The sequence below is a fragment of the Pongo abelii genome, chromosome 2, assembly GCF_028885655.2.
Source record: "Pongo abelii isolate AG06213 chromosome 2, NHGRI_mPonAbe1-v2.0_pri, whole genome shotgun sequence".
NCBI classification, from domain to species: domain Eukaryota; kingdom Metazoa; phylum Chordata; class Mammalia; order Primates; family Hominidae; genus Pongo; species Pongo abelii.
The window spans coordinates 8635952-8654527 of NC_085928.1; the positions used below are offsets into that span (position 1 = coordinate 8635952).

At 51.5% G+C, this 18576-nt stretch overlaps 2 protein-coding genes across 3 annotated transcripts in view; both read left to right on the plus strand.

The window, feature by feature from the left end:
* Nucleotides 1–3111, plus strand: part of ISY1 (ISY1 splicing factor homolog) — a 31482-nt gene extending 28371 nt beyond the window's left edge. The window contains exons 10-11 of the mRNA XM_002813154.6: nucleotides 1644–1730; nucleotides 2092–3111. Of these exons, the coding sequence (XP_002813200.1) occupies nucleotides 1644–1730; nucleotides 2092–2199 (195 nt within the window). The 3' untranslated portion in view covers nucleotides 2200–3111. The remainder of the gene's footprint in view (nucleotides 1–1643; nucleotides 1731–2091) is intronic.
* Nucleotides 3112–10554: 7443 nt separating this feature from the next.
* Nucleotides 10555–18576, plus strand: part of RAB43 (RAB43, member RAS oncogene family) — a 39078-nt gene continuing 31056 nt past the window's right edge. Inside the window, exon 1 of one of the 2 annotated variants that reach the window (XM_063722448.1) lies at nucleotides 10555–11072. In XM_063722448.1, coding sequence (XP_063578518.1) covers nucleotides 10869–11072 — 204 coding nt within the window. In that variant the 5' untranslated portion in view covers nucleotides 10555–10868. The remainder of the gene's footprint in view (nucleotides 11073–18576) is intronic. The other variant, XM_009238414.4, reaches the window with a different exon arrangement.

Genomic DNA, 18576 nt, shown 5'->3' on the forward strand with positions numbered 1-18576 from the left:
CAGTTCCCCGCAGTGGTTGTATCTCATGTAGTTCTAGCACAGTAGTAAAACTGGGAGGTTGACATTGGCATAATGAGTGTGTGGAGTTCTGTGTCATTTGTCTCCATGTGTGGAGATCCATGTGGCCATCATGACAATCCAGATACAGAACTGGCCGGGGGTGGTGGTCACGCCTGTAATCCTAATACTTTGGGAGGCTGAGGTGGGAGGATTGCTTGAACTCAGGAGTTCAAGACCAGTCTGGCAACACAATGAGGCCCTGTTTCTACCAAAAATAGAAACAATTAGCTGGGTGTGGTTGGACATGCTTATAGTCCCAGCTACTCAGGAGGCTGAGGTGTGAGAATTGCTTGAGCTCAGGGGGTTCAGATTACAGTGAGCTGTGATTGCACCACTGCACTCCAGCCTGGGAACTGTCCCCTTACTACAAAGATCCCTGGTGCCACCCCTTCACAGTTCACACCTCCCTGTCCTCACCATCTCTTCTCCTAGCTGATCCCTAACCTGTTCTCCATCTCTGATTTTGTCATTTCAGAATGTTTTATAAATGGGATCATGCTGTGGGTCACCTTTAGCGATGGCCTTGACACTCAACATGATGCCCTTGCCATCCCTCTGGTTGTTGAGTTCAATAGTTCATTCCTTTTCACTGCTGAGTGTTGTTCCATATACAGAAAAGTACACACCTGCTAAATGTGTAGGTCACTGGATTTTCACAGGGTGAACACACACATATAGCAAATACCAGTGAAGAAACAGAACAGGACCACAATGCCAGAAGCTCACCACTGCCTCAGGGGTCACCCTCCTGACCTCTCGTGATCTATATGTTTCACTTGTGTCTGAACGTTACATATGTGGAGTTGTGTGTACTCTTTTGTGTCTAATGTTTGTGGGTATTTGTGTTGTGTCCAGCTTGGGGTTTTGGCAGATAGGGTTGCTGGGAATTTTCTTGTTCCCGTGCAGTGTTTCTCTTGAGTACATGCTGAGGAGTGGAACCGCCAGATCAGGGTAGGTATCTGTTTAGTGTTAGATACAACCAGTTTCTCCAAGTGCCAGTGGATGAGAGGTTCCTGAAGAGGATTTTGAAGCCATCCCCACTGGGAGCCAGTCAGGGAATGGGTCGTGCACGGTGTCTGCCAGAGCCCAGCAAACAGTGGACTCCCGACTCGCCACAAGACCCCTTCTCTCTTTCCAAGTCCGTGTTGTTTTCTTTGTTATTAGAAATTTGTATTGACTCATAGGCAACCTCTGAGTTGATTATTTTTCTATACATGGTGCATTCTTTTACATTTAAATTTTTAAAAATAGTGATACATTCACAAGGTTCAAAAGTGAAAAAGTATATAAAGATATTCCACAAAGATTCTCTTTCCTCACCCTGTCCCTCATCTACCTTGTTCTCACTGCCGTCAGTAATTTCTATTCTTATTTCCTCCTTAGACAAAAGGTAGCATAATATACACCATGTTCTATGGCTTTTTTTACTTACTCTTGTGGCTCAAGTGTCTTTCTATAAGTATAGAACTTTCTTAGTTTTTTTTTTAATTTTAAATAGTTGCAGAGTAGTGTGTTTTATAGAGTTGCCAGCATTTATCTAGCTGGGCGCCTACTGATGGACTTTTCGCTTGTTCTGTTTGTAGTCGGACGAGGAAGGCAGCCAGGAGAAAGGAGGGGATGACGGCCAGCAGAAGTTCATTGCTCATGTCCCCGTTCCCTCGCAGCAAGAGGTAGGACCACAGCTAAGAGCTGCCTGGGTGCCGGGGGCTTCTCTAAAGCAGACTGCACAGAGCACTATAGTGGGTTTTCATTGTCCTTCCTACCCATCAGGGCAGCTCAGGGTCTTGACCACATGACACCTGTCATTATGCTCAGGGTGTGGGGTCCAAAAAGGGCAGGACCCTCTGCTCTAGGCCATTCTTTTGTTCAAATGTTTCCAATGGGAGGGAGTTAGGACTCTTGGAGACTATTCTGCGTATTTAAATCAGACTCCTCGATGGACTTCTCCCACGGGGACTTCCTCCTGGCTGGGTCTGGCAGGGGTTGGAGGGCTTTGCTGAGGAGTGAGCCCTGCACTCTTAATTTCCACAGATTGAGGAGGCACTGGTGCGAAGGAAGAAAATGGAACTCCTCCAGAAGTATGCAAGCGAGACCCTGCAGGCCCAAAGTGAAGAAGCCAGAAGGCTCCTGGGGTATTAGGACCCAGCTGGGGCTCTCCTTGGAGTTCTTCCATCCCTGAGTGGTACCTCAGGACCCAGGGCTGCAGACAGGCAGGCTGGTGCTGCAAGGGCTCCTGCCCCATTCTCAGCCTTCCTTCCCTCTCGTCTCATGTTGACCGGAGGGTAGGGGTCTGTCCCTGGTCTTCCTGGTAGGTTTTGTACACATATTTTGCTACTGTGTGGATCCATTTATTTTTATTGTGGAGTGTATACAACAGGTTGCGAACTGGCTGCCTGTGGCTTATTTTGACTTGCACTGCGATTTTGAGGGGAGAAGAATCAATTAGTGGCAAACATTTAAAAATGCAATTTTTTGCAGACCAAAGTATAATTTTAAAAAATGCAAATTTTCTAAAAGACACATCTCTTAAAAAATGAGATGATGTGGCGAGGCACAGTGGCTCACACCTGTAACCCCAGCACTTTGGGAGGCCGAGGCGGGCGGGTCACGAGGCCAAGAGATCAAGACCATCCTGACCAACATGGTGAAACCCCATGTCTACTAAAAATACAAAAAAATTAGCTGGGCGTAGTGGCATGCACCTGTAGTCCCAGCTGCTTGGGAGGCTGAGGCAGGAGAATCACTTGAACCTGGGAGGTGGAGGTTGAAGTGAGCCGAGATCGTGCCACTGCACTCCAGCCTGGCGACAGAGTGAGACTCTGTCCCCCCCCCGCAAAAAAAAGAGATGATATGTCAGCCCTGAGCACGCAACCCACAAGTCAATGACCAGGTCCCTCTGTGTTGGTCGCTGCTCTGGGCTCTCTGTTAGCCCCCCTCCACCTGCTCCACTCGCTCCTGCCTGGGTGGCAGGAATTTGAGTTTGCTACTCCTGTTTTATAACCCATTCTGCAGAAACCTATTTTTATTAAAGATTTTTATAAGAAAGGGAAACCTCCATGTCTTCAGCTTGTTCCCTGGGCTGACGGCTCTGAGGTGACAGTGACATTAGGATGTGGCCAGTCACTGAGGGGCACTGCCTTCCTGCAAGGGAGTCCCTGAAGCCCCAGCCCCAAGTGTGGCAAAGACAGGACCAGATCCCAGGAGTCTAGGTGGGAGTGAGCCGACCCACCGTGGCATCCGTGGCCACAGCTGTAGACAGGGCTCCTTGGCAGTGGGCCACACTGTGGCCTGCTGAAAGCACACAGTGGACATGAGCTGAGTCCAGAGCTTCCTCTGAACTGGGGCTTAGCTCTCTAGTAGGGAACCATGGTCAGCGGCTGCAGCCCCTGGGCAAGATGGGGCCTGGCCTCCTGCCCTCTGCAGGGTCATGGGAGTATCTGGGAGCTCAGGGTCAGGGCCAGATGGCTGTTCCTGGGGCCTGGGGCTCCAGCTCAGGCTGTTTGGGACTAGGAGGAACTCGGCTTGGAGAAGCCCATCACACAGCAGGAGGCCTGGGATGGTTGGTCTGTGGGGAGCAGCTCAGACTTGGGGTGGCAGAGCCGTGTGTGGCTGTGTGTGGCCAAGTCGGGAGAGTGGCCAGTGCTGGGCCCACTCTAAGGAGCCCGAGGGCCACAAGGACTGTGGAAAAGGTCTGAGTGAGGGAGTTGGGAGCTAGTGGCTATGGAACTTGCTTGAGGATGCTCCGTGCGGCCACAAGGAGAGGCCCAGGCAGGACCAGGTCAGGAGGAGGCCGGGGCAGAGGCCCTGGCAGGAAGTGGGTGGGCTTGGTGGGGATGGGAGTAGCCAGGGTGTAGGTGAGGATGGGGAAGGGGCCCCCCTGCCTCCTGGCTTCCCTGAGGGCTGGGCTGGCCAATCCCAGCCCTCAGTCAAGCCCGGAGGCAAATGCGTGCAGGGAGGAGAGGTGTCCAGGTTGAAGCTTTGGGAGCCCTTGGAGGCAGCAAGGCAGACTCGCCTCTGGGACCCAGCACCCAGCTTGGGCCTGCAGGTGGGAGCTCAGGAGTGAACATCGTGGGGGCCTTGAGCAAGACCCTCTGGGCCCAGCCTCACCTTCCATACTTTGAAGTCAAGGAGTGGACCTGTGCTGTCTCAGTTCGCTCTGGGGTCTGGGCAGTCCTGTGGTTTGGGCAGAGGCCTCAGAGGGCCCTAGGGACAGACTGACCCAGGTCTGAGCCTCTGGGGAGCGTGCGGATGGCCGGGCTCAGACAGGCCTGGTTGTGGGTTTGTCTTCCAAGGGGCACACGCGCACTCTGGTGCTTCCTGGCATTCAGAAGAGAATGGGGAATCCAGACATCAGGCCTTCCTTCTCCCTGGGAAGGATGGCAGGTGCTTGGAGCCAGGCCTGTCTTGAGAGCCAGGGCTCTGGGCCTTCCTCCTCCAGTGCCCTGTTCTAGGCCTTCAGTGCACAAAGCACTCCCCTCCTGGGGTCTCTTCAGGGCTCTGCCGGATGCAAACTGGCCAGGGATTAGGATTCCACATTTGAGGAAACAGACTGAGAGTGGAGAAGCACCAATCTGGACATCCTCTAGGTGTTCCTGGCAGAGGCCCTTGCTACTTGTCTGTGCCCAAAGGCCCTAGAGGGTCCTAGATGTGGGACAAGGTCTCAGCAGGGCTACAGTCCCAGGCCTGGAAACAGCTGGGGGTGGGGGAAGCTGGCTGGGTGGGTGTGGTCATCTTTTCCCAGTTTGTGGCTCCGAGGTGACAGAACCAGTCTCAGGAGGCTTTGTTTGGTTAATAAAATCTGCTGAATGGTTTATATTAGCTTTGGCTCTGCCTGTGGTTTCCCGAAAAGCTACTTTTTCATAGTCTTGTTTCCATCAACTTCCTTCTTCCCTCACACTGCCTGTCCTCCGGTGTCTAAAACACACCACCTCTCTCCTGTTTTGCTTTAAGACTAGTCATAGCATCCCCACCCAGGCCTCCTGGACCTCCTCCCACTGCATCCCCAACCGGCTGACCCCACCTGCCCTTGGGCAATTTATAAACAAGAAATGAAAACCTTTCTCCTCGTGCCCTGCACTTGCCCTGCAGTCCTGCGCATGGCCACCCCATTCCCTGAAACACTGGCAGGATCTGGACCCGAGCTGGGGCTCCTCACCCTGCTCACTGCGTAGCACTAAAAGTAGGAACCGGCCTGGATGGACATCAGGCCTGGCCCAGCACCCAGCTGACTAGCAAGCAGAGGGATCCAGGGGGAGGGGCAGCGCCACCCAGCTCCTTCTGGCATCTCACTTGCTGCCCGCCTGCTCCACCCAAAAGGATGCAGAAGGCAGTGTCTGTGGAGGGCTGGCCTGGCACTCTGAGTCCTGCTTCTCTGCTGCAACTCCTGGGGGCTTTTAGCAGGTCATGCAGTTCCTGAGCCTGGATTTCCTTTCCTACAAAATGAGCCGTGGAGAGGGCAGAGTTGTTCACAGTTCTCTAGCTGGGCCAGGGTAGAAGTCTAAAAAACCGGTGTGTTTGAGGGGCTGGGAAGTCAGATGAGGGGCTGAGGGGAGATGATGTTGGGAGAAGAGGAACCTTAAACGTGTGCGTGTTCCTGAGCGTCTGGGACTTGGCACTGAACTTGCTTGGGCAGGGGATGCCTTTGTAAGGTCCCTTCTAGCAGCAGATGGGGTGAGGGTAGGGGTTGTGCTGGGGGGACTAGAAACAGACCAGGGAGGAAGCCAATCTGATCCTCTAGGGGATGGCTGGGTCTGGTCGGGGGCTAGCAGTAGAGGTGTGAGTTGGGGTGCCTGAGGTGCTGACCCCTATATTTTGAGTCAGATCCTCAAGTGTGAGACCAGTGCCATCAACAGAAGCAGTGGGAGTGGAGGTGCTCATTTGCCCGTGTTTATGACATTTTGAGATTCTGGGAGGAGAGAGTGGGTGCCTGTGTTTTCTTTGGTCACCAGGTGAGTGCAGAGGGCTGTTTATGGAGGAGCCTTTCCAGCCAGCAGTCAGCACCAGCCAGAGCACTGAAGTTTATGACTGCTGTAGCCGATTCTGCTTTATTCCTACTTTTAATTTTCAGAGTCCAGAGTGCTCACCATTATAACACGGAACCTCACAATCCTACTTTTAATTTTGTAATATTTTGTAGCCAGCACCTCTCTGTATGAAAGACACAAGGTATTGTGGTTGGCATCTGGCTTTAATGGTGTTTTTTCACTTGGCACATTTTCAGCACTAGCCTTGGCATCACCACATAAAGAAAATTTGGGGCCGAGAGTGGTGGCGCTTACCTGTAATCCCATCACTTTGGGAGGCCAAGGCAGGAGTATCATTTGCTTGAGCCCAGGAGTTCAAGACCAGCCTGGGTAACATAATAAGACCTCTACAAAAAATAAAAAAATTAGCTGGATGTAGTAATGCACGTCTGTGGTCCCAGGCCTGTGATCGAGTACAAGAGGCTGAGTTGGGAGTATGACTTGAGCCCTGGAGATTTGAGGCGGCAGTGAGCCGTGATTGTACCGCTGCACTCCAGCCTGGGCAACAGAGGAAGACGCTGTTTCCCCCATACCCCTACCCCCCCAAAAAGAAGAAAACTTGTCTGATAATGTTGTAGGTTTATATTTTAATAATGGCAAGTGTAGAAAGAAAAAGATGAAAGGAGAAAGAAGGAAGGAGAAAACCAGGTACAAATGTCCCTTTAGCCACTTGGAGGAGGTCTGATCCAGGGAACATTGCCATTATGGGATACCCTCTTTATCATCTGAGATGGTGCCACTGCATGGCAATGACACAAACAGTTAAAATGCATTCAGCTCACCCACCACTAGCTTTAAGAATGTTAAATTCTTGGCCAGGCGCAGTGGCTCATGCCTGTAATCCCAGCACTTTGGGAGGCCGATGTGGGCAGATCACGAGGTCAGGAGATCGAGACCATCCTGGCTAACACAGTGAAACCCTGTCTCTACTAAAAATATAAAAAATTAGCCAGGCGTGGTGGCTGGCGCCTGTAGTCCCAGCTACTCAGGAGGCTGAGGCAGGAGAATGGCGTGAACCTGGGAGGCGGAGGTTGCAGTATGCAGAGATCGCGCCACTGCACTCCAGCCTGGGCGACAGAGTGAGACTCTGTCTCAAAAAAAAAAAAAAAAAAAAATATGTTTCTTGGCCGGGCGTGGTGGCTCATGCCTGTAATCCCAGCACTTTGGGAGGCCGAGGTGGGCGGGTCACCTGAGGTCAGGAGTTCAAGACCAGCCTGGCCAACACAGCGAAACTCTGTCTCTACTAAAAATACGAAAATTAGTCGGGTGTGGTGGCACATGCCTCTAATCCCAGTTACTGAGGAGGCTGAGGCAGGAGAATTGCTTGAGGTTGCGGTGAGCCAAGATCACGCCATTGCACTCCATCCTGGGCAACAAGAGTGAAACTCTGTCTCAAAAAAAAGTTAAATTCTTGACCAATTTTTTTTTTTTTTTTTTTTTGTTGTTGTTGTTTTTTTTTTTTTTGAGACGGAGTCTCGCTCTGTCGCTCAGGCTGGAGTGCAGTGGCGCGATCTTGGCTCACTGCAAGCTACGCCTCCTGGGTTCACGCCATTCTCCTGCCTCAGCCTCCGAGTAGCTGGGACTACAGGCGCCGGCCAACACACCCGGCTAATTTTTTGTATTTTTAGTAGAGACGGAGTTTCACCATGTTAGCCAGGATGGTCACAATCTCCTGACCTTGTGATCCGTCCATCTTAGCCTCCCAAAGTGCTGGGATTACAGGTGTGAGCCACCATGCCCGGCGACTAAATTCTTGACCTATTTAAAAAAATTTGCAATATAGGCCGGGTGCGGTGGTTCATGACTGTAATCTCAGCACTTTGGGGAGGCCGAGGTGGGCGGATCATGAGGTCAGGAGATCAAGACCATCCTGGCTAACACGGTGAAACCCCATCTCTACTAAAAATACAAAAAATTAGCTGGGCATGGTGGCGGGCGCCTGTAGTCCCAGCTACTCGGGAGGCTGAGGGGGGAGAATGGCGTGAATCCGGGAGGCAGAGCTTGCAGTGAGCTGAGATCGCACCACTGTACTCCAGCCTGGGCGACAGAGCGAGACTCCGTCTCAAAAAAAAAAAAAAAAGTGCAATATACATTTTTTCAAATTTGGTGTATTAAATGAAATATAAATATTTTTTAATTGCTGCATTTCAAATTAGCATGATTCCGTTTCAAATAAAATGCCACTGTGCTACTCAGGAATTTACCACCAAAAGAGGAAATGCAGATATTAGACAGCTTTATTGAGGTATAATTTACATACCATAAAACCCACCGGTTGTAAGTTTACATTTTGATGATTTTAATAAACTTGTGGAGTTGTGCAACCCTTACCACAGTCCAATTTTAGAATCACCCCACAAAGGCAAGGGAGTGGTGCCTGGGTTTTCTGACAAAATCTATACTCAGACCAACATGTCCCCTGCCCCAGCCCAACCAGTTCCAGGCTAGAGCAGTGGAAAGGCCAGTTAGCTATCCAATCACCACACGCTTCATCCTGGCTCCTGGATTCCACACCATTTTGTGCTGTGGTAGCTGCTCTGAGCTGGGGGCAGGCCTTGTTTTCTGGAGTTCTGGACTTTGACCTGAGCTAGTCCCAGCATGCAGAAACCTTCCATCACATCTCCTGTCTACTTCTACCCTGGAGTGGAGGTTATTTCCTGCCGCTCTAACTCTCCGCTCCCATCAGGTGTACCAAAGCGGGGCTCTCAATTGCTTTTCAGTGGCACTTTGGGGTTTCCTGTCTGATTCTGTTAGGTATTTCCCATGGGAGTGGAGTTCAAACTTTCAGAAGAAACAACTCTTCTGCCTTCTCCATGGGGTCTGCCTTTGCAGACTGCTCGTTCAGTCCCTTCCTATCTTGACCTGAAAGGTTGGCCGGGGTCCTCACAGTGGCACTGGGGGACTGGCTCTCTGCGAAGTCTCCTTCAGCTTGAAGACTTCCCCTTTTCTCCTGGATTTTTGTCTGCTTTGTCCACAGGTGCATTACAAGGCCCCAGGACAGTGCCCACATGTAGTAGGCATTCATTAAATGTGTTGAATACCTGGAATTGGAGTGCCACAAGCGAGCTGTCTGGAGGGGTAAGGGGTGCTGTCAATTCCTTCCCATCTTCGGAGCTGGGAAGCCCAGTCCTGTCGGATCTAGTATAAGCTTCTTACAGATGTTTGGGTCTCCTTTCTCTGAGGCGCCCTGGTTCACTGGGCCAACTCAGGAGTTGGTCTGCCCTTCCTCAGAAATCCCCTCAAGTTTCTCTGTTCCTCTTCCTAGACTGGTGCTTTTTGGCTGGGTCAATTTCCCAAATGGGCCTGTAGCTTCTCTGAGCTGGGTCATCCAGCCGTTTGGCAGCTGCTTCAACCACTGCTAGGCTGCCTTTTGGAGACAAGAGCTCCCAGCTCCTCCTTCTGGCCTAGCTTCCCATCAAATGGAGCCCTGGGTCCTCTCCTCACAAGGATTTTGGCCTCCTCCGCAGTTTTGTAGCCAGCCCGGATTCTGGCCTTCTTGCAGCCTGCTCCCTACCTTCCTTTCCGCCCATGGGAAGAGCGACCCCCACCACTCTCGGAGACTGCACTGCCCGCCTGTCAGAGTGGGCACTCAGGTGACACTGCTGTGGTCGTCCCCTTCCCCCGTGATCCATTCCGGAGGGGGTCATTCTTAGTCTAGGCCTGCAGGCCCGGAGCTCCCACCATGGTCTCCGCCTGTCCCTGACCGGCGGTCTGGGAGGCAGCAGGTAGGGGATCCCGGGCAGGCGGACCAGGCCTGGGTGGGGGGCGGGCAGGAGGCGCGAGACCTGGGGCTGAGACCTGGGGGTCCCAGCTGATGAAGGGTCGGGGTGGGCAGTGGTCTGGGGGCCAGACGGATCCGCGGTGTGGGCGCGCCGGGGTGTTGATGGAGGAGGGGCCGAGGGTGCTGAGGGCGGGGTCGGGCTGGGGGCGGGGCTGAGGGCGGAGTCGGGTCGGGCGGAGTCAGAGCTGAGGTGAGCCTGAGGGCGGAGTCGGGGCGGGCTGAGGTGGGCCTGTGGGCGGAGTCGGGGCGATGTGCTGAGGTGGGCCTGAGGGCGGAGTCGAGGTCGGGCTGAAGGCGGAGTCGGGGCGGGCTGAGGTGGGCCTGAGGGCGGAGTCGAGGTCGGGCTGAAGGCGGAGTCGGGGCGGGCTGAGGTGGGCCTGAAGGCAGAGTCGAGGTCGGAGCTGGGGACGGAGTCGAGTTCGGGCTGAGGGCGGAGTCGGGGCGGGCTGAGGTGGGCCTGTGGGCGGAGTCGAGGTCGAGCTGAGGGCAGAGTCGGGGCGCGCTGAGGTGAGCCTGGGGGCGGAGTCGAGGTCGGAGCTGAGGGCGGAGTCGGGGGCGGGGACGTAGGCGGAACCGGGGTCGGGCTGAGGTGGGCCCGAGGGTTGGGCTGGGGGCGGAGTGGGTGCCAGCCTGAGGTCGGAGCCCGGGTGGGGCGGAGTCGGGGGCGGGCTGGGGCGGGCCTACAGGCCGGACTGGCCTGGCACGGAGCTGAGGGCCGGCCGGAGCTTTGCGGAGGGCCCGGCTTGGCGGGTCCGGGGCGGAGCCGAACCCGCGGGGCTCCGGGTTCGGGCGGGGCCGAGCCGGGCCGGGGCGGGACCCAGCCGGGGTGGGGCGGGGCCGAGGCCGAGGCAGGCGGTCGGCAGTGCTGGGGGTTCAGGTGTTGCGGCGGCTCCACGTAGCCAGGCGGCCCGTGGGCTGGAGCGGGCGGAGCTCGGCCCGCGGCTTGCGTGAGCTCAGGCCGGTCCCAGCGTCCAGAGCGTCGGCCCTTCGGCTTCCTCTAGGCCATGGCAGGGCCGGGCCCAGGCCCGGGGGACCCGGACGAGCAGTACGATTTCCTCTTCAAGCTGGTGCTGGTGGGCGACGCAAGCGTGGGCAAGACGTGCGTGGTGCAGCGCTTCAAGACCGGCGCCTTCTCGGAGCGCCAGGGAAGCACCATCGGCGTCGACTTCACCATGAAGACGCTGGAGATCCAGGGCAAGCGGGTCAAGGTGGGAGGCCGGCCAGGGCCCCTGGAAGGCGCTCCCTCGGAGGGTGGGGCGGGGGCAGCGGAGCCCCTGGCCGCGGCGAGCGCACCCCGCATCCGTCTGAAGTTTCCTTTGGCTTCCCCTTTTTCCTTCCTTGGGTCGGAGCAGGCCTGGACCCCGGGGTCTGGGCCGGGTTCAAGTCCTCAAAGCGCCGGCCACGGGTTGCGGGGAGGGGCGAGGGAGTGTGGAGGAGGCGGCCCTGCCCTCCGGAGCTTACACCCTGGGGGGGACTATGCTCCAAAATAACTTTAGCCATTGGAAGGCAGGGGGTTAGACTCCCCTGTTCCAGATACTAGCGGAGCGCCTCGGAGTACGGAGATCAGACCCCCCACCTCCATCCACCGCGGTGGCAGCCCCCAGCTCAGCCTACCGGCGGGGCACTCAGCCAGAGAACTGCATCCCCACCCCAGGACTAGGAGCGATCAGGAAGTAGTTGCTTCTAGGACCGGAGGGCCAAAACTTTTTGTCAGAATTTCCGGCCTGGCCACGCCTCCCTGCAGTCTCTTTGTGGACCTGGTGGTGGAACTTTACTCGACTAGGGCCAGCCCCGGTTCCCTCCCCCAGCTGGAGTTTGATAGAAACTGAAAACTTCACAGATACCGGAAGGTGGGGGAGAGAACCAAGCTTTGGCAATGGCTCCGAATAAAAACAGCAGGATGTGGTTGCCACGGTGTCCTGGCAGTGGTTTGATAAATATTTGTGATGAATGAAATCAGAGTTTCTTAACCTAGGTGTTAGTACTCCCTAATCAACTAGGAGACCCTGGGCTGAAGGCACTCAGTAACTTTTCTGAACCGCACTGTACAGAAATCTTTGCTTGCTTTCATGGTTTCGAGCCCCCATGATCTTCAGGACACCTCTCAGGGCACAGGGCTGGGACGATCTCTGCCAGGGAGTTGGGAGTCACTGGAGCCTTGCTGCTGCTGGGCTCTGCCTCTCCGGGTGGCTCTAGGCCTGCTCCTTGTTGCCTTTGGCTAGGATATGTAGCTCTTTGTCTTTGTTTCTATAAAATTGGGATAATTTCTGGGTGTTGCCTCTCTCCTGCCCCAAGGTGGAGAAAAAAGTAAATCAACAGTCTTTATGTGTCCACAGTGCCTCTCAGTAGATATGACGGGGAAGCAGAAACTCCTGCCTGAGGGGTTTTGTTATTATTATTTTTTAATCGTCTTCTGGGGTCTGTGTTTTGGTCTCCGTGGATGGAAAAGAGCAAGGCGCAGAAGGCAGCTTTGAGTCACTCGGGACCACCCTTTTGGAGCAGGTAGCCAGGGAAGGGCTGGAGTGGGTGGAGTGTCCGTTAATGAGTGTGTGCCCAGTGATGATGCCAGCAGCTGCAGGGAAAGGGGAGTGTGAAAATACAGGCTAAAGAGCAGTGGTGTCCTCCTCACGAGCTATCGGTCTGCATCTGGAGTGTCTGTGGTGGCCCGGTGCTGACGGTGGTCAGGGAGGGGGCAGGGTTCCTGTTTACCTGTTGAGATAACAGACTGTGTCCCAGCAGAGCTCCGGGTTTACTGCGCACGGGTTATGCAATGCAGGGCCAGGCAGTTCGTTCTTTCCTTATGGTTGCCTCCAGATTGTCCGTCCTAGGAAGCAGCCCGGGGCCCAGGGAGTAGAAGAGCTGTGTAGCTGTGGTAAACACCTCTCCAAGTTATAGCCGCTGCCCTTCTTGAGAGGCTGCTGGGAATCAGTTGGGTTACAGGTGCATTCTCTGCTGACTGGAGGGAATTCTTACCCCCGCTCACACAGGATGGAGCCTGGGCACACAGCTAGGAAGTGATAGAGGTGGGAATATTTTTCCCAGTTTTTCTGACTCCAAAGCAGATTTCTCCCCCACAGTGGACAGCTTTTCAGAATCCCATTGTCTGTTGTGGGAAAGCCTCTGGGCAATTGTTTACCACCTCATTTTGCCGGCAGGAAAACCTGAAGTCTAACTCACTGCAGAGGCTCCAAATTAAAGCTGGGCAGCCGTGAACTTGAGGGAACACTGTCCTTGGAGCCGGGCTTCCTGGAGTCCGCTGCCGCCACAGGAGCAAGCCATTTTCCCTCCTCCGTCTATAAAGTGCCTCTGAGTAGTCTTTTGGCAATGTGATTTTAAGTCAAGTTTTTTGAGGTCTAATTTACACACGGTAAACCTTCACCACTTGAGGTGTACAGGTCTATGAACTTGACAAACTTACACAGACAAGCAGCCACATCACTATCAAGATGGAGAATTTTCCCACCAACCCAGAAAGTTCTTTTGTTCTTCTGTAGTCAGTTCCTTTCACCCCATCCTCTGGCAACCCCTGATCTGTTTTTTGTCTCTGTAGTTTCAGCAGTGTGATTTTAACTGAAAGCCTTGATAAACCAGAGCTTATTGTTGTTTTTTCTGTGGAAAGCAAGTGCACATCAGGGATTCAGTGTAAAACCTTCCCAGGGGCCGGGTGCAGTGGCTCATGCCTGTAATCCCAGCACTTTGGGAGGCCGAGGCAGGAAGATTGCTTGATGTCAAGAGTTCAAGATGAGCCTGGCCAGCATAGTGAGACGTGGTATCTATTTAAAATAAAATAAAATAAACCTTCTCCGGGCCTGTCTTGGGAAGCCCAAGATGCTTGTCCAGCAAGCATCCAGTCTTATATCCTAAAGCTTTCCCTGTGATTCTTTACAATGATGCTGGGTTTTATTAGAGCTTGAGGAAGCTTAGAGATGGATCACCTGGTGGTTTTCTAGCTCCTGTGAGCTTGGAGGTACCGAAAGGTAAGGAGAAAGGCCAAGAGGGCAGAGAGAGGGTCAGAAGGGCTTTAACTAGCTTCCCAACCAGTCAGAGCAATACCTTTATCTAGTTTTATGTTGAAATTCTTGTTATTTGACTAAATAATTCTCCTGCTAAAAAAAACGAAACATTTGAGAATCACAGATTTAATCAAATTACTTTATTTCTGTAGCCACTTCCCATTACAACCAGAATAACCTCCAAACACCTTCCCCAAAGAGATGGACCTCTGGAAGGAGACAAAGTTGTTGAGGCAGACAGAGGCCCATCTCTACCCTTCACTGCCTGCTCTCCAGCTTCACTAGCCCTTCAACATGGCAGGCTTACCCCTGCCTCAGGACCTTTGCATCTCTTCCCCTGCCCATCATACTCTGCCTCTAGATCCCCACGTAACTGCTACTTCATCATTCAGGTCGCAACGCAAACGCCACATCTTCAGAGAGGCCTTGCCTGATCTCCCAGGTCCTCTATTCTGTAACTCTGTTGTATCTGGTCATAACACTTACCACAGCTTCAAATTAACTGTTTTTTTCTGTCTCCTCCTATAGAAGGTAAGCTCCTTGAAGACACAGGGATCAGTGGGCCAGTGTCAAACACATGGTGTCCAATATGTGCCTGTTAATTGGTTCCTTTATAGAGAGAAAGCTGAGGCCAGGGTCACTTAAAACTCTGTGGCAAAACCAAGGGTTTGGCTGGCTCCTAAGCCCAGTCTTCATTTTTACTTGACCACCCTGCTTATTTGCTCTGAGTTCATAAAGGTGACCGTGAGATTCTGAAAGTGAATGGATCTAATAAAAATGCAGTTGTGGCCATTGCATTCACTGAGAGAAGAATGTGGAATGGGGCATTTTAGAAAGATTGGGGTTGACAGTTAAAGAGTTTTAGGGTGTTTATCGATTATTAACCAAAACGTGTAGATATACCCAAACAGCTCAGAGACACTGCTGTATGAGTCAGTAAGGCTTTGTATATGGTGATCATTTCCAGTGTTCTTGTGGATGCATTTGGCTGTAGCTATGAGAACTGGACTTATAAAGTGAATCTGAGTGCTGCTTATCTTGTATACTGTGGAGTCTCTGACAGAGAGCACTGGACTAGGAGTCTGAAGTTCTGAGTCTTGCTTCAACCCTGCCACAGTCTTGGGCAATTCATTTTTTTTCTGCTTGGAGCCTCAGGCTTCCTCATCTGTGAAATGGGACTAATGGTCTTTGCTCTGCCTCTTTCTTAGGGTTGTCAGAAAACTTTGAACATGCTTAAAATAGTTTAAAGTTTCCATGACTTACTTTTGAATAGATAAACCATTCACATGGTTCAAATTTCAAAATTTTAAAAACTTCAAAGGGTATATAATGAAAAGTCTCCTTTCCGTGTTTGTCCCGTAAGCCACCCAGTGTCCTCTAAGAAGAAGCCATCAGTGTTACTCATTTCTTATTTAAAAACAAGGATTTATAAATATAAATAAATATATATTTTATTATTGCTGCAGTTACTGTTTTCCTCCCTAGATGAGACAGATTAGGTCTGAATTTGTGCCTCCCTCACCCCTCCCTCCTCCCCACCTCAGTGTCCTCAGGAAATCTCAGCTGGCTCTAAATCCTTAAAACATTCTGAAGCTCCTCTACTCACTCTTATCTGGGACAACACAAAGGCCTGTTATGTAAACTCGTTTTTGCAGATCACTAGGCACACCGGCCTCAAGTCCAGCACAGAGGTCAGCCTTGTGGAACTGTACCCCTCTATTCAGCTCTCTCTCAGGCTCACTGTCTGCTCGCTAGGGATGCTGCCAGATCTCTCCTTCATAGAGGTAAAGTCTGTGCCCTTGGGCCTGGACCTCCAGATTTCAGGACCTTTGGCCTTGACTCTCAAGCTTCCCCTTGCCCTAGGAGTCAAATTTGTTTTTGTAGCTGCTCCTGGCACTTCAAAAAGAGGGGGCAGGGCGGGATAAGAGGAAATGGTTTTTGGTTAAAGTTTGCATTCACAGTGCTTCCAATCAAGAGTCTAGTTCTGCTCATCTGTTCTTTTGCTATTTGGATAAAGTTTGTTTGACTTTTTCAGTTTTCATTAGAAATAGCAAAAGGACTGTTAGATAAGAAAGAAGTTCTAGGTCATGCTGATTTTCTGAAGAAATCTGTTCTTGATACCAGGGACAGCCATCCTAATTGCAAAATAAACCTTGCCTCTCGAGGTTTCTTAGAATCCTGAGACAGCATGTCTGGTGGAGAGGTGAGTGGAAAGAGGGCCAGCTTTGGAATTGCACAGCACCAAGTTAAATCTTATCCTCAATGGATATGTTCGAAGACCCCCAGTGGGTGCCTGAAACCTCAGATGGTACTGAACGCTATATAGACTATGTTTTGTCTTATACATACATCCCCATGATAAAGTTTAATTTATGAATTAGGCACAGTACGAGATTAACAACAATAATTAATAACAAAATAGAACAGTTATGACAATATGCCGGCATCACTATTCCTGCGGTTTGGGACCATTATTAAGTAAAGTAAGTATTCTTTGAACACAAGCACTGTGATACAGTACATGCTGGACAAAGGGATGATTCACATCCCAGGTGGGACGGAGCAGGATGGCGTGAGATTTCATCATGCTACTCAGAATGATGTGCAATAGAAACTTATGCATTATTTCTAGAATCTACCATTTAATATTTTTATTTGTTTTTTTTGAGACAGAATCTCGCTGTGTCGTCCAGGCGGGAGTGGAGTGGTGTGATCTCGGCTCACTGGAACCTCCACCTCCCAGGTTCAAGCGATTCTCCTGCCTCAGCCTCCCAAGTAGCTGGGATTACAGGTGCCCGCTACCACACCCAGCTAATTTTTGTATTTTTTGGTAGAGATGGGTTTTCACCATGTTGGCCAGGCTGGTCTCAAACTCCTGACCTCAAGTGATCCACCCACCTGGGTCTCCCAAAGTGCTGTGATTACGGTGTGAGCCACTTAATATTTTTATATTAAAATGGCCTACTTAATATTTTTATTTTTTATTTTATTTTTTGAGACGGGGTTTCACTTTTGTTGCCCAGGCTGGAGTGCAATGGCATGACCTCGGCTCACTGCAACCTCCGCCTTCTGGGCTCAAGTGATTCTCCTGCCTCAGCCTCCTTAGTAGCTGGGATTACAGGCATGCACCGCTATGCCTGGCTGATTTTGTATTTTGTTTTTTGTTTTTTTTTTAGTAGAGACAATGTTTCACCATGTTGGCCAGGCTGGTCTCGAACTCCTGACCTCAGGTGATCTACCTGCCTCGGCCTCCCAAAGTGCTGGGATTACAGGCATGAACCACCACGCCTGGCCCTACTTAATATATTTAGAGCAAAGTTGATGGCAGGTAGCTGAAACCTTGGAAAGTGAAACCATGGATAAGTGGGGGATACTGTACCTTAGGCATGTGACTTTACCTCTTCAAATATGTCTTACCTGCAAAACCCCTACCCTTAAGGACCTGGCCCATAGTGGATCATCCACAGATGGGAACTGATGTTGGTGTGTAACCACCTGATGAGAGAGAGTAGATTGTGGGGGGTGGGGGTCAGGAAGCTTGGTTTCTTGGCCTAGTTGCCCAGCTGACCGTAAACAAGTCACTTCATTGACCTGTTGTCCTATCAGTAAAGTGAAGACAATAATACCTGTTTTACTGGCCCATGTGGGGTTGCTATAAAGGCAAGAGACTGGCCCCTGTGGCTCTGCTTGTACTGGAAATAGAGCTATACAGTGACCCCAAACTGATCAGGGATTGCGGGAAGTAGAGGCACACAAGGCCTTTACCACCTTTTGTCTCCATGCTGTGACTCAGGATATCCACGTCTGCTTTCCTTTCGTTCGTTGTTTAGCCCTTGTAGGTTTCTTTACCTTGCACTGGCCTTTGTGTAGTGCTGGGGCTGTGATTGGCCTTTGCTGAGGCCTCATGCTAGGTGGTTTTCCTGGGTGCTTTGGGTATGAGGAATCCTCAGAGTTCAGTAATAAGAGGAGCAACTCTCCCTCAAATGTGCATGCACTTTATAAGTTTCCATCGCTTTTCTCATGAGTTGTTGCATTTGATCCTCATAGCCACCCTGCGGGAGACTATCCCCATCTTACAGAAGAGGAAATGAAGGCCCATTTGTGGCAAAGTCTGAACCAGAGCCAAGCTTTTCAGCTCCTAGTCTGGTACTTTTCTCCTCATTGCTGTCTTGTGCCCTCTCCTACTACCGCAAACACACACAAACCCACAAATGAAAAAAGTTGGGACTGATTTAAAATCTAGGCCATCTGTATTGCTTGCATTTTACACATTGATAAGCAGTATCATGTCAACATTCTAATGCCTAGTAGTTGTTAAATAAATGTTTATTAATTCAGATGAACTGGGGGTAGTGTTCGGAATGGCCAGTGTGAATGACAGAAAAATCCCACTTTCTAGACTGGCCTGCGAAATGCTGTTTTATTGTTGATGTGGCAGCAGAAGCTAACCAAATGCTGTTATATACCGGATCTTTCTTTTTTTTTCTTTCGAGACAGAGTCTCGCTCTGTCACCAGGCTGGAGTGCAGTGGTGTGAGGCACGATCCTGGCTCACTGCAACCTCCACCTCCCTGGTTCAAGCAGTTCTCCTGCCTCAGCCTCCCAAGTAGCTGGGACTACAGGCACACACCACCACGCCTAGCTAATTTTTGTATTTTTAGTAGAGACGGGGTGTCACCATGTTAGCCAGGATGGTCTCG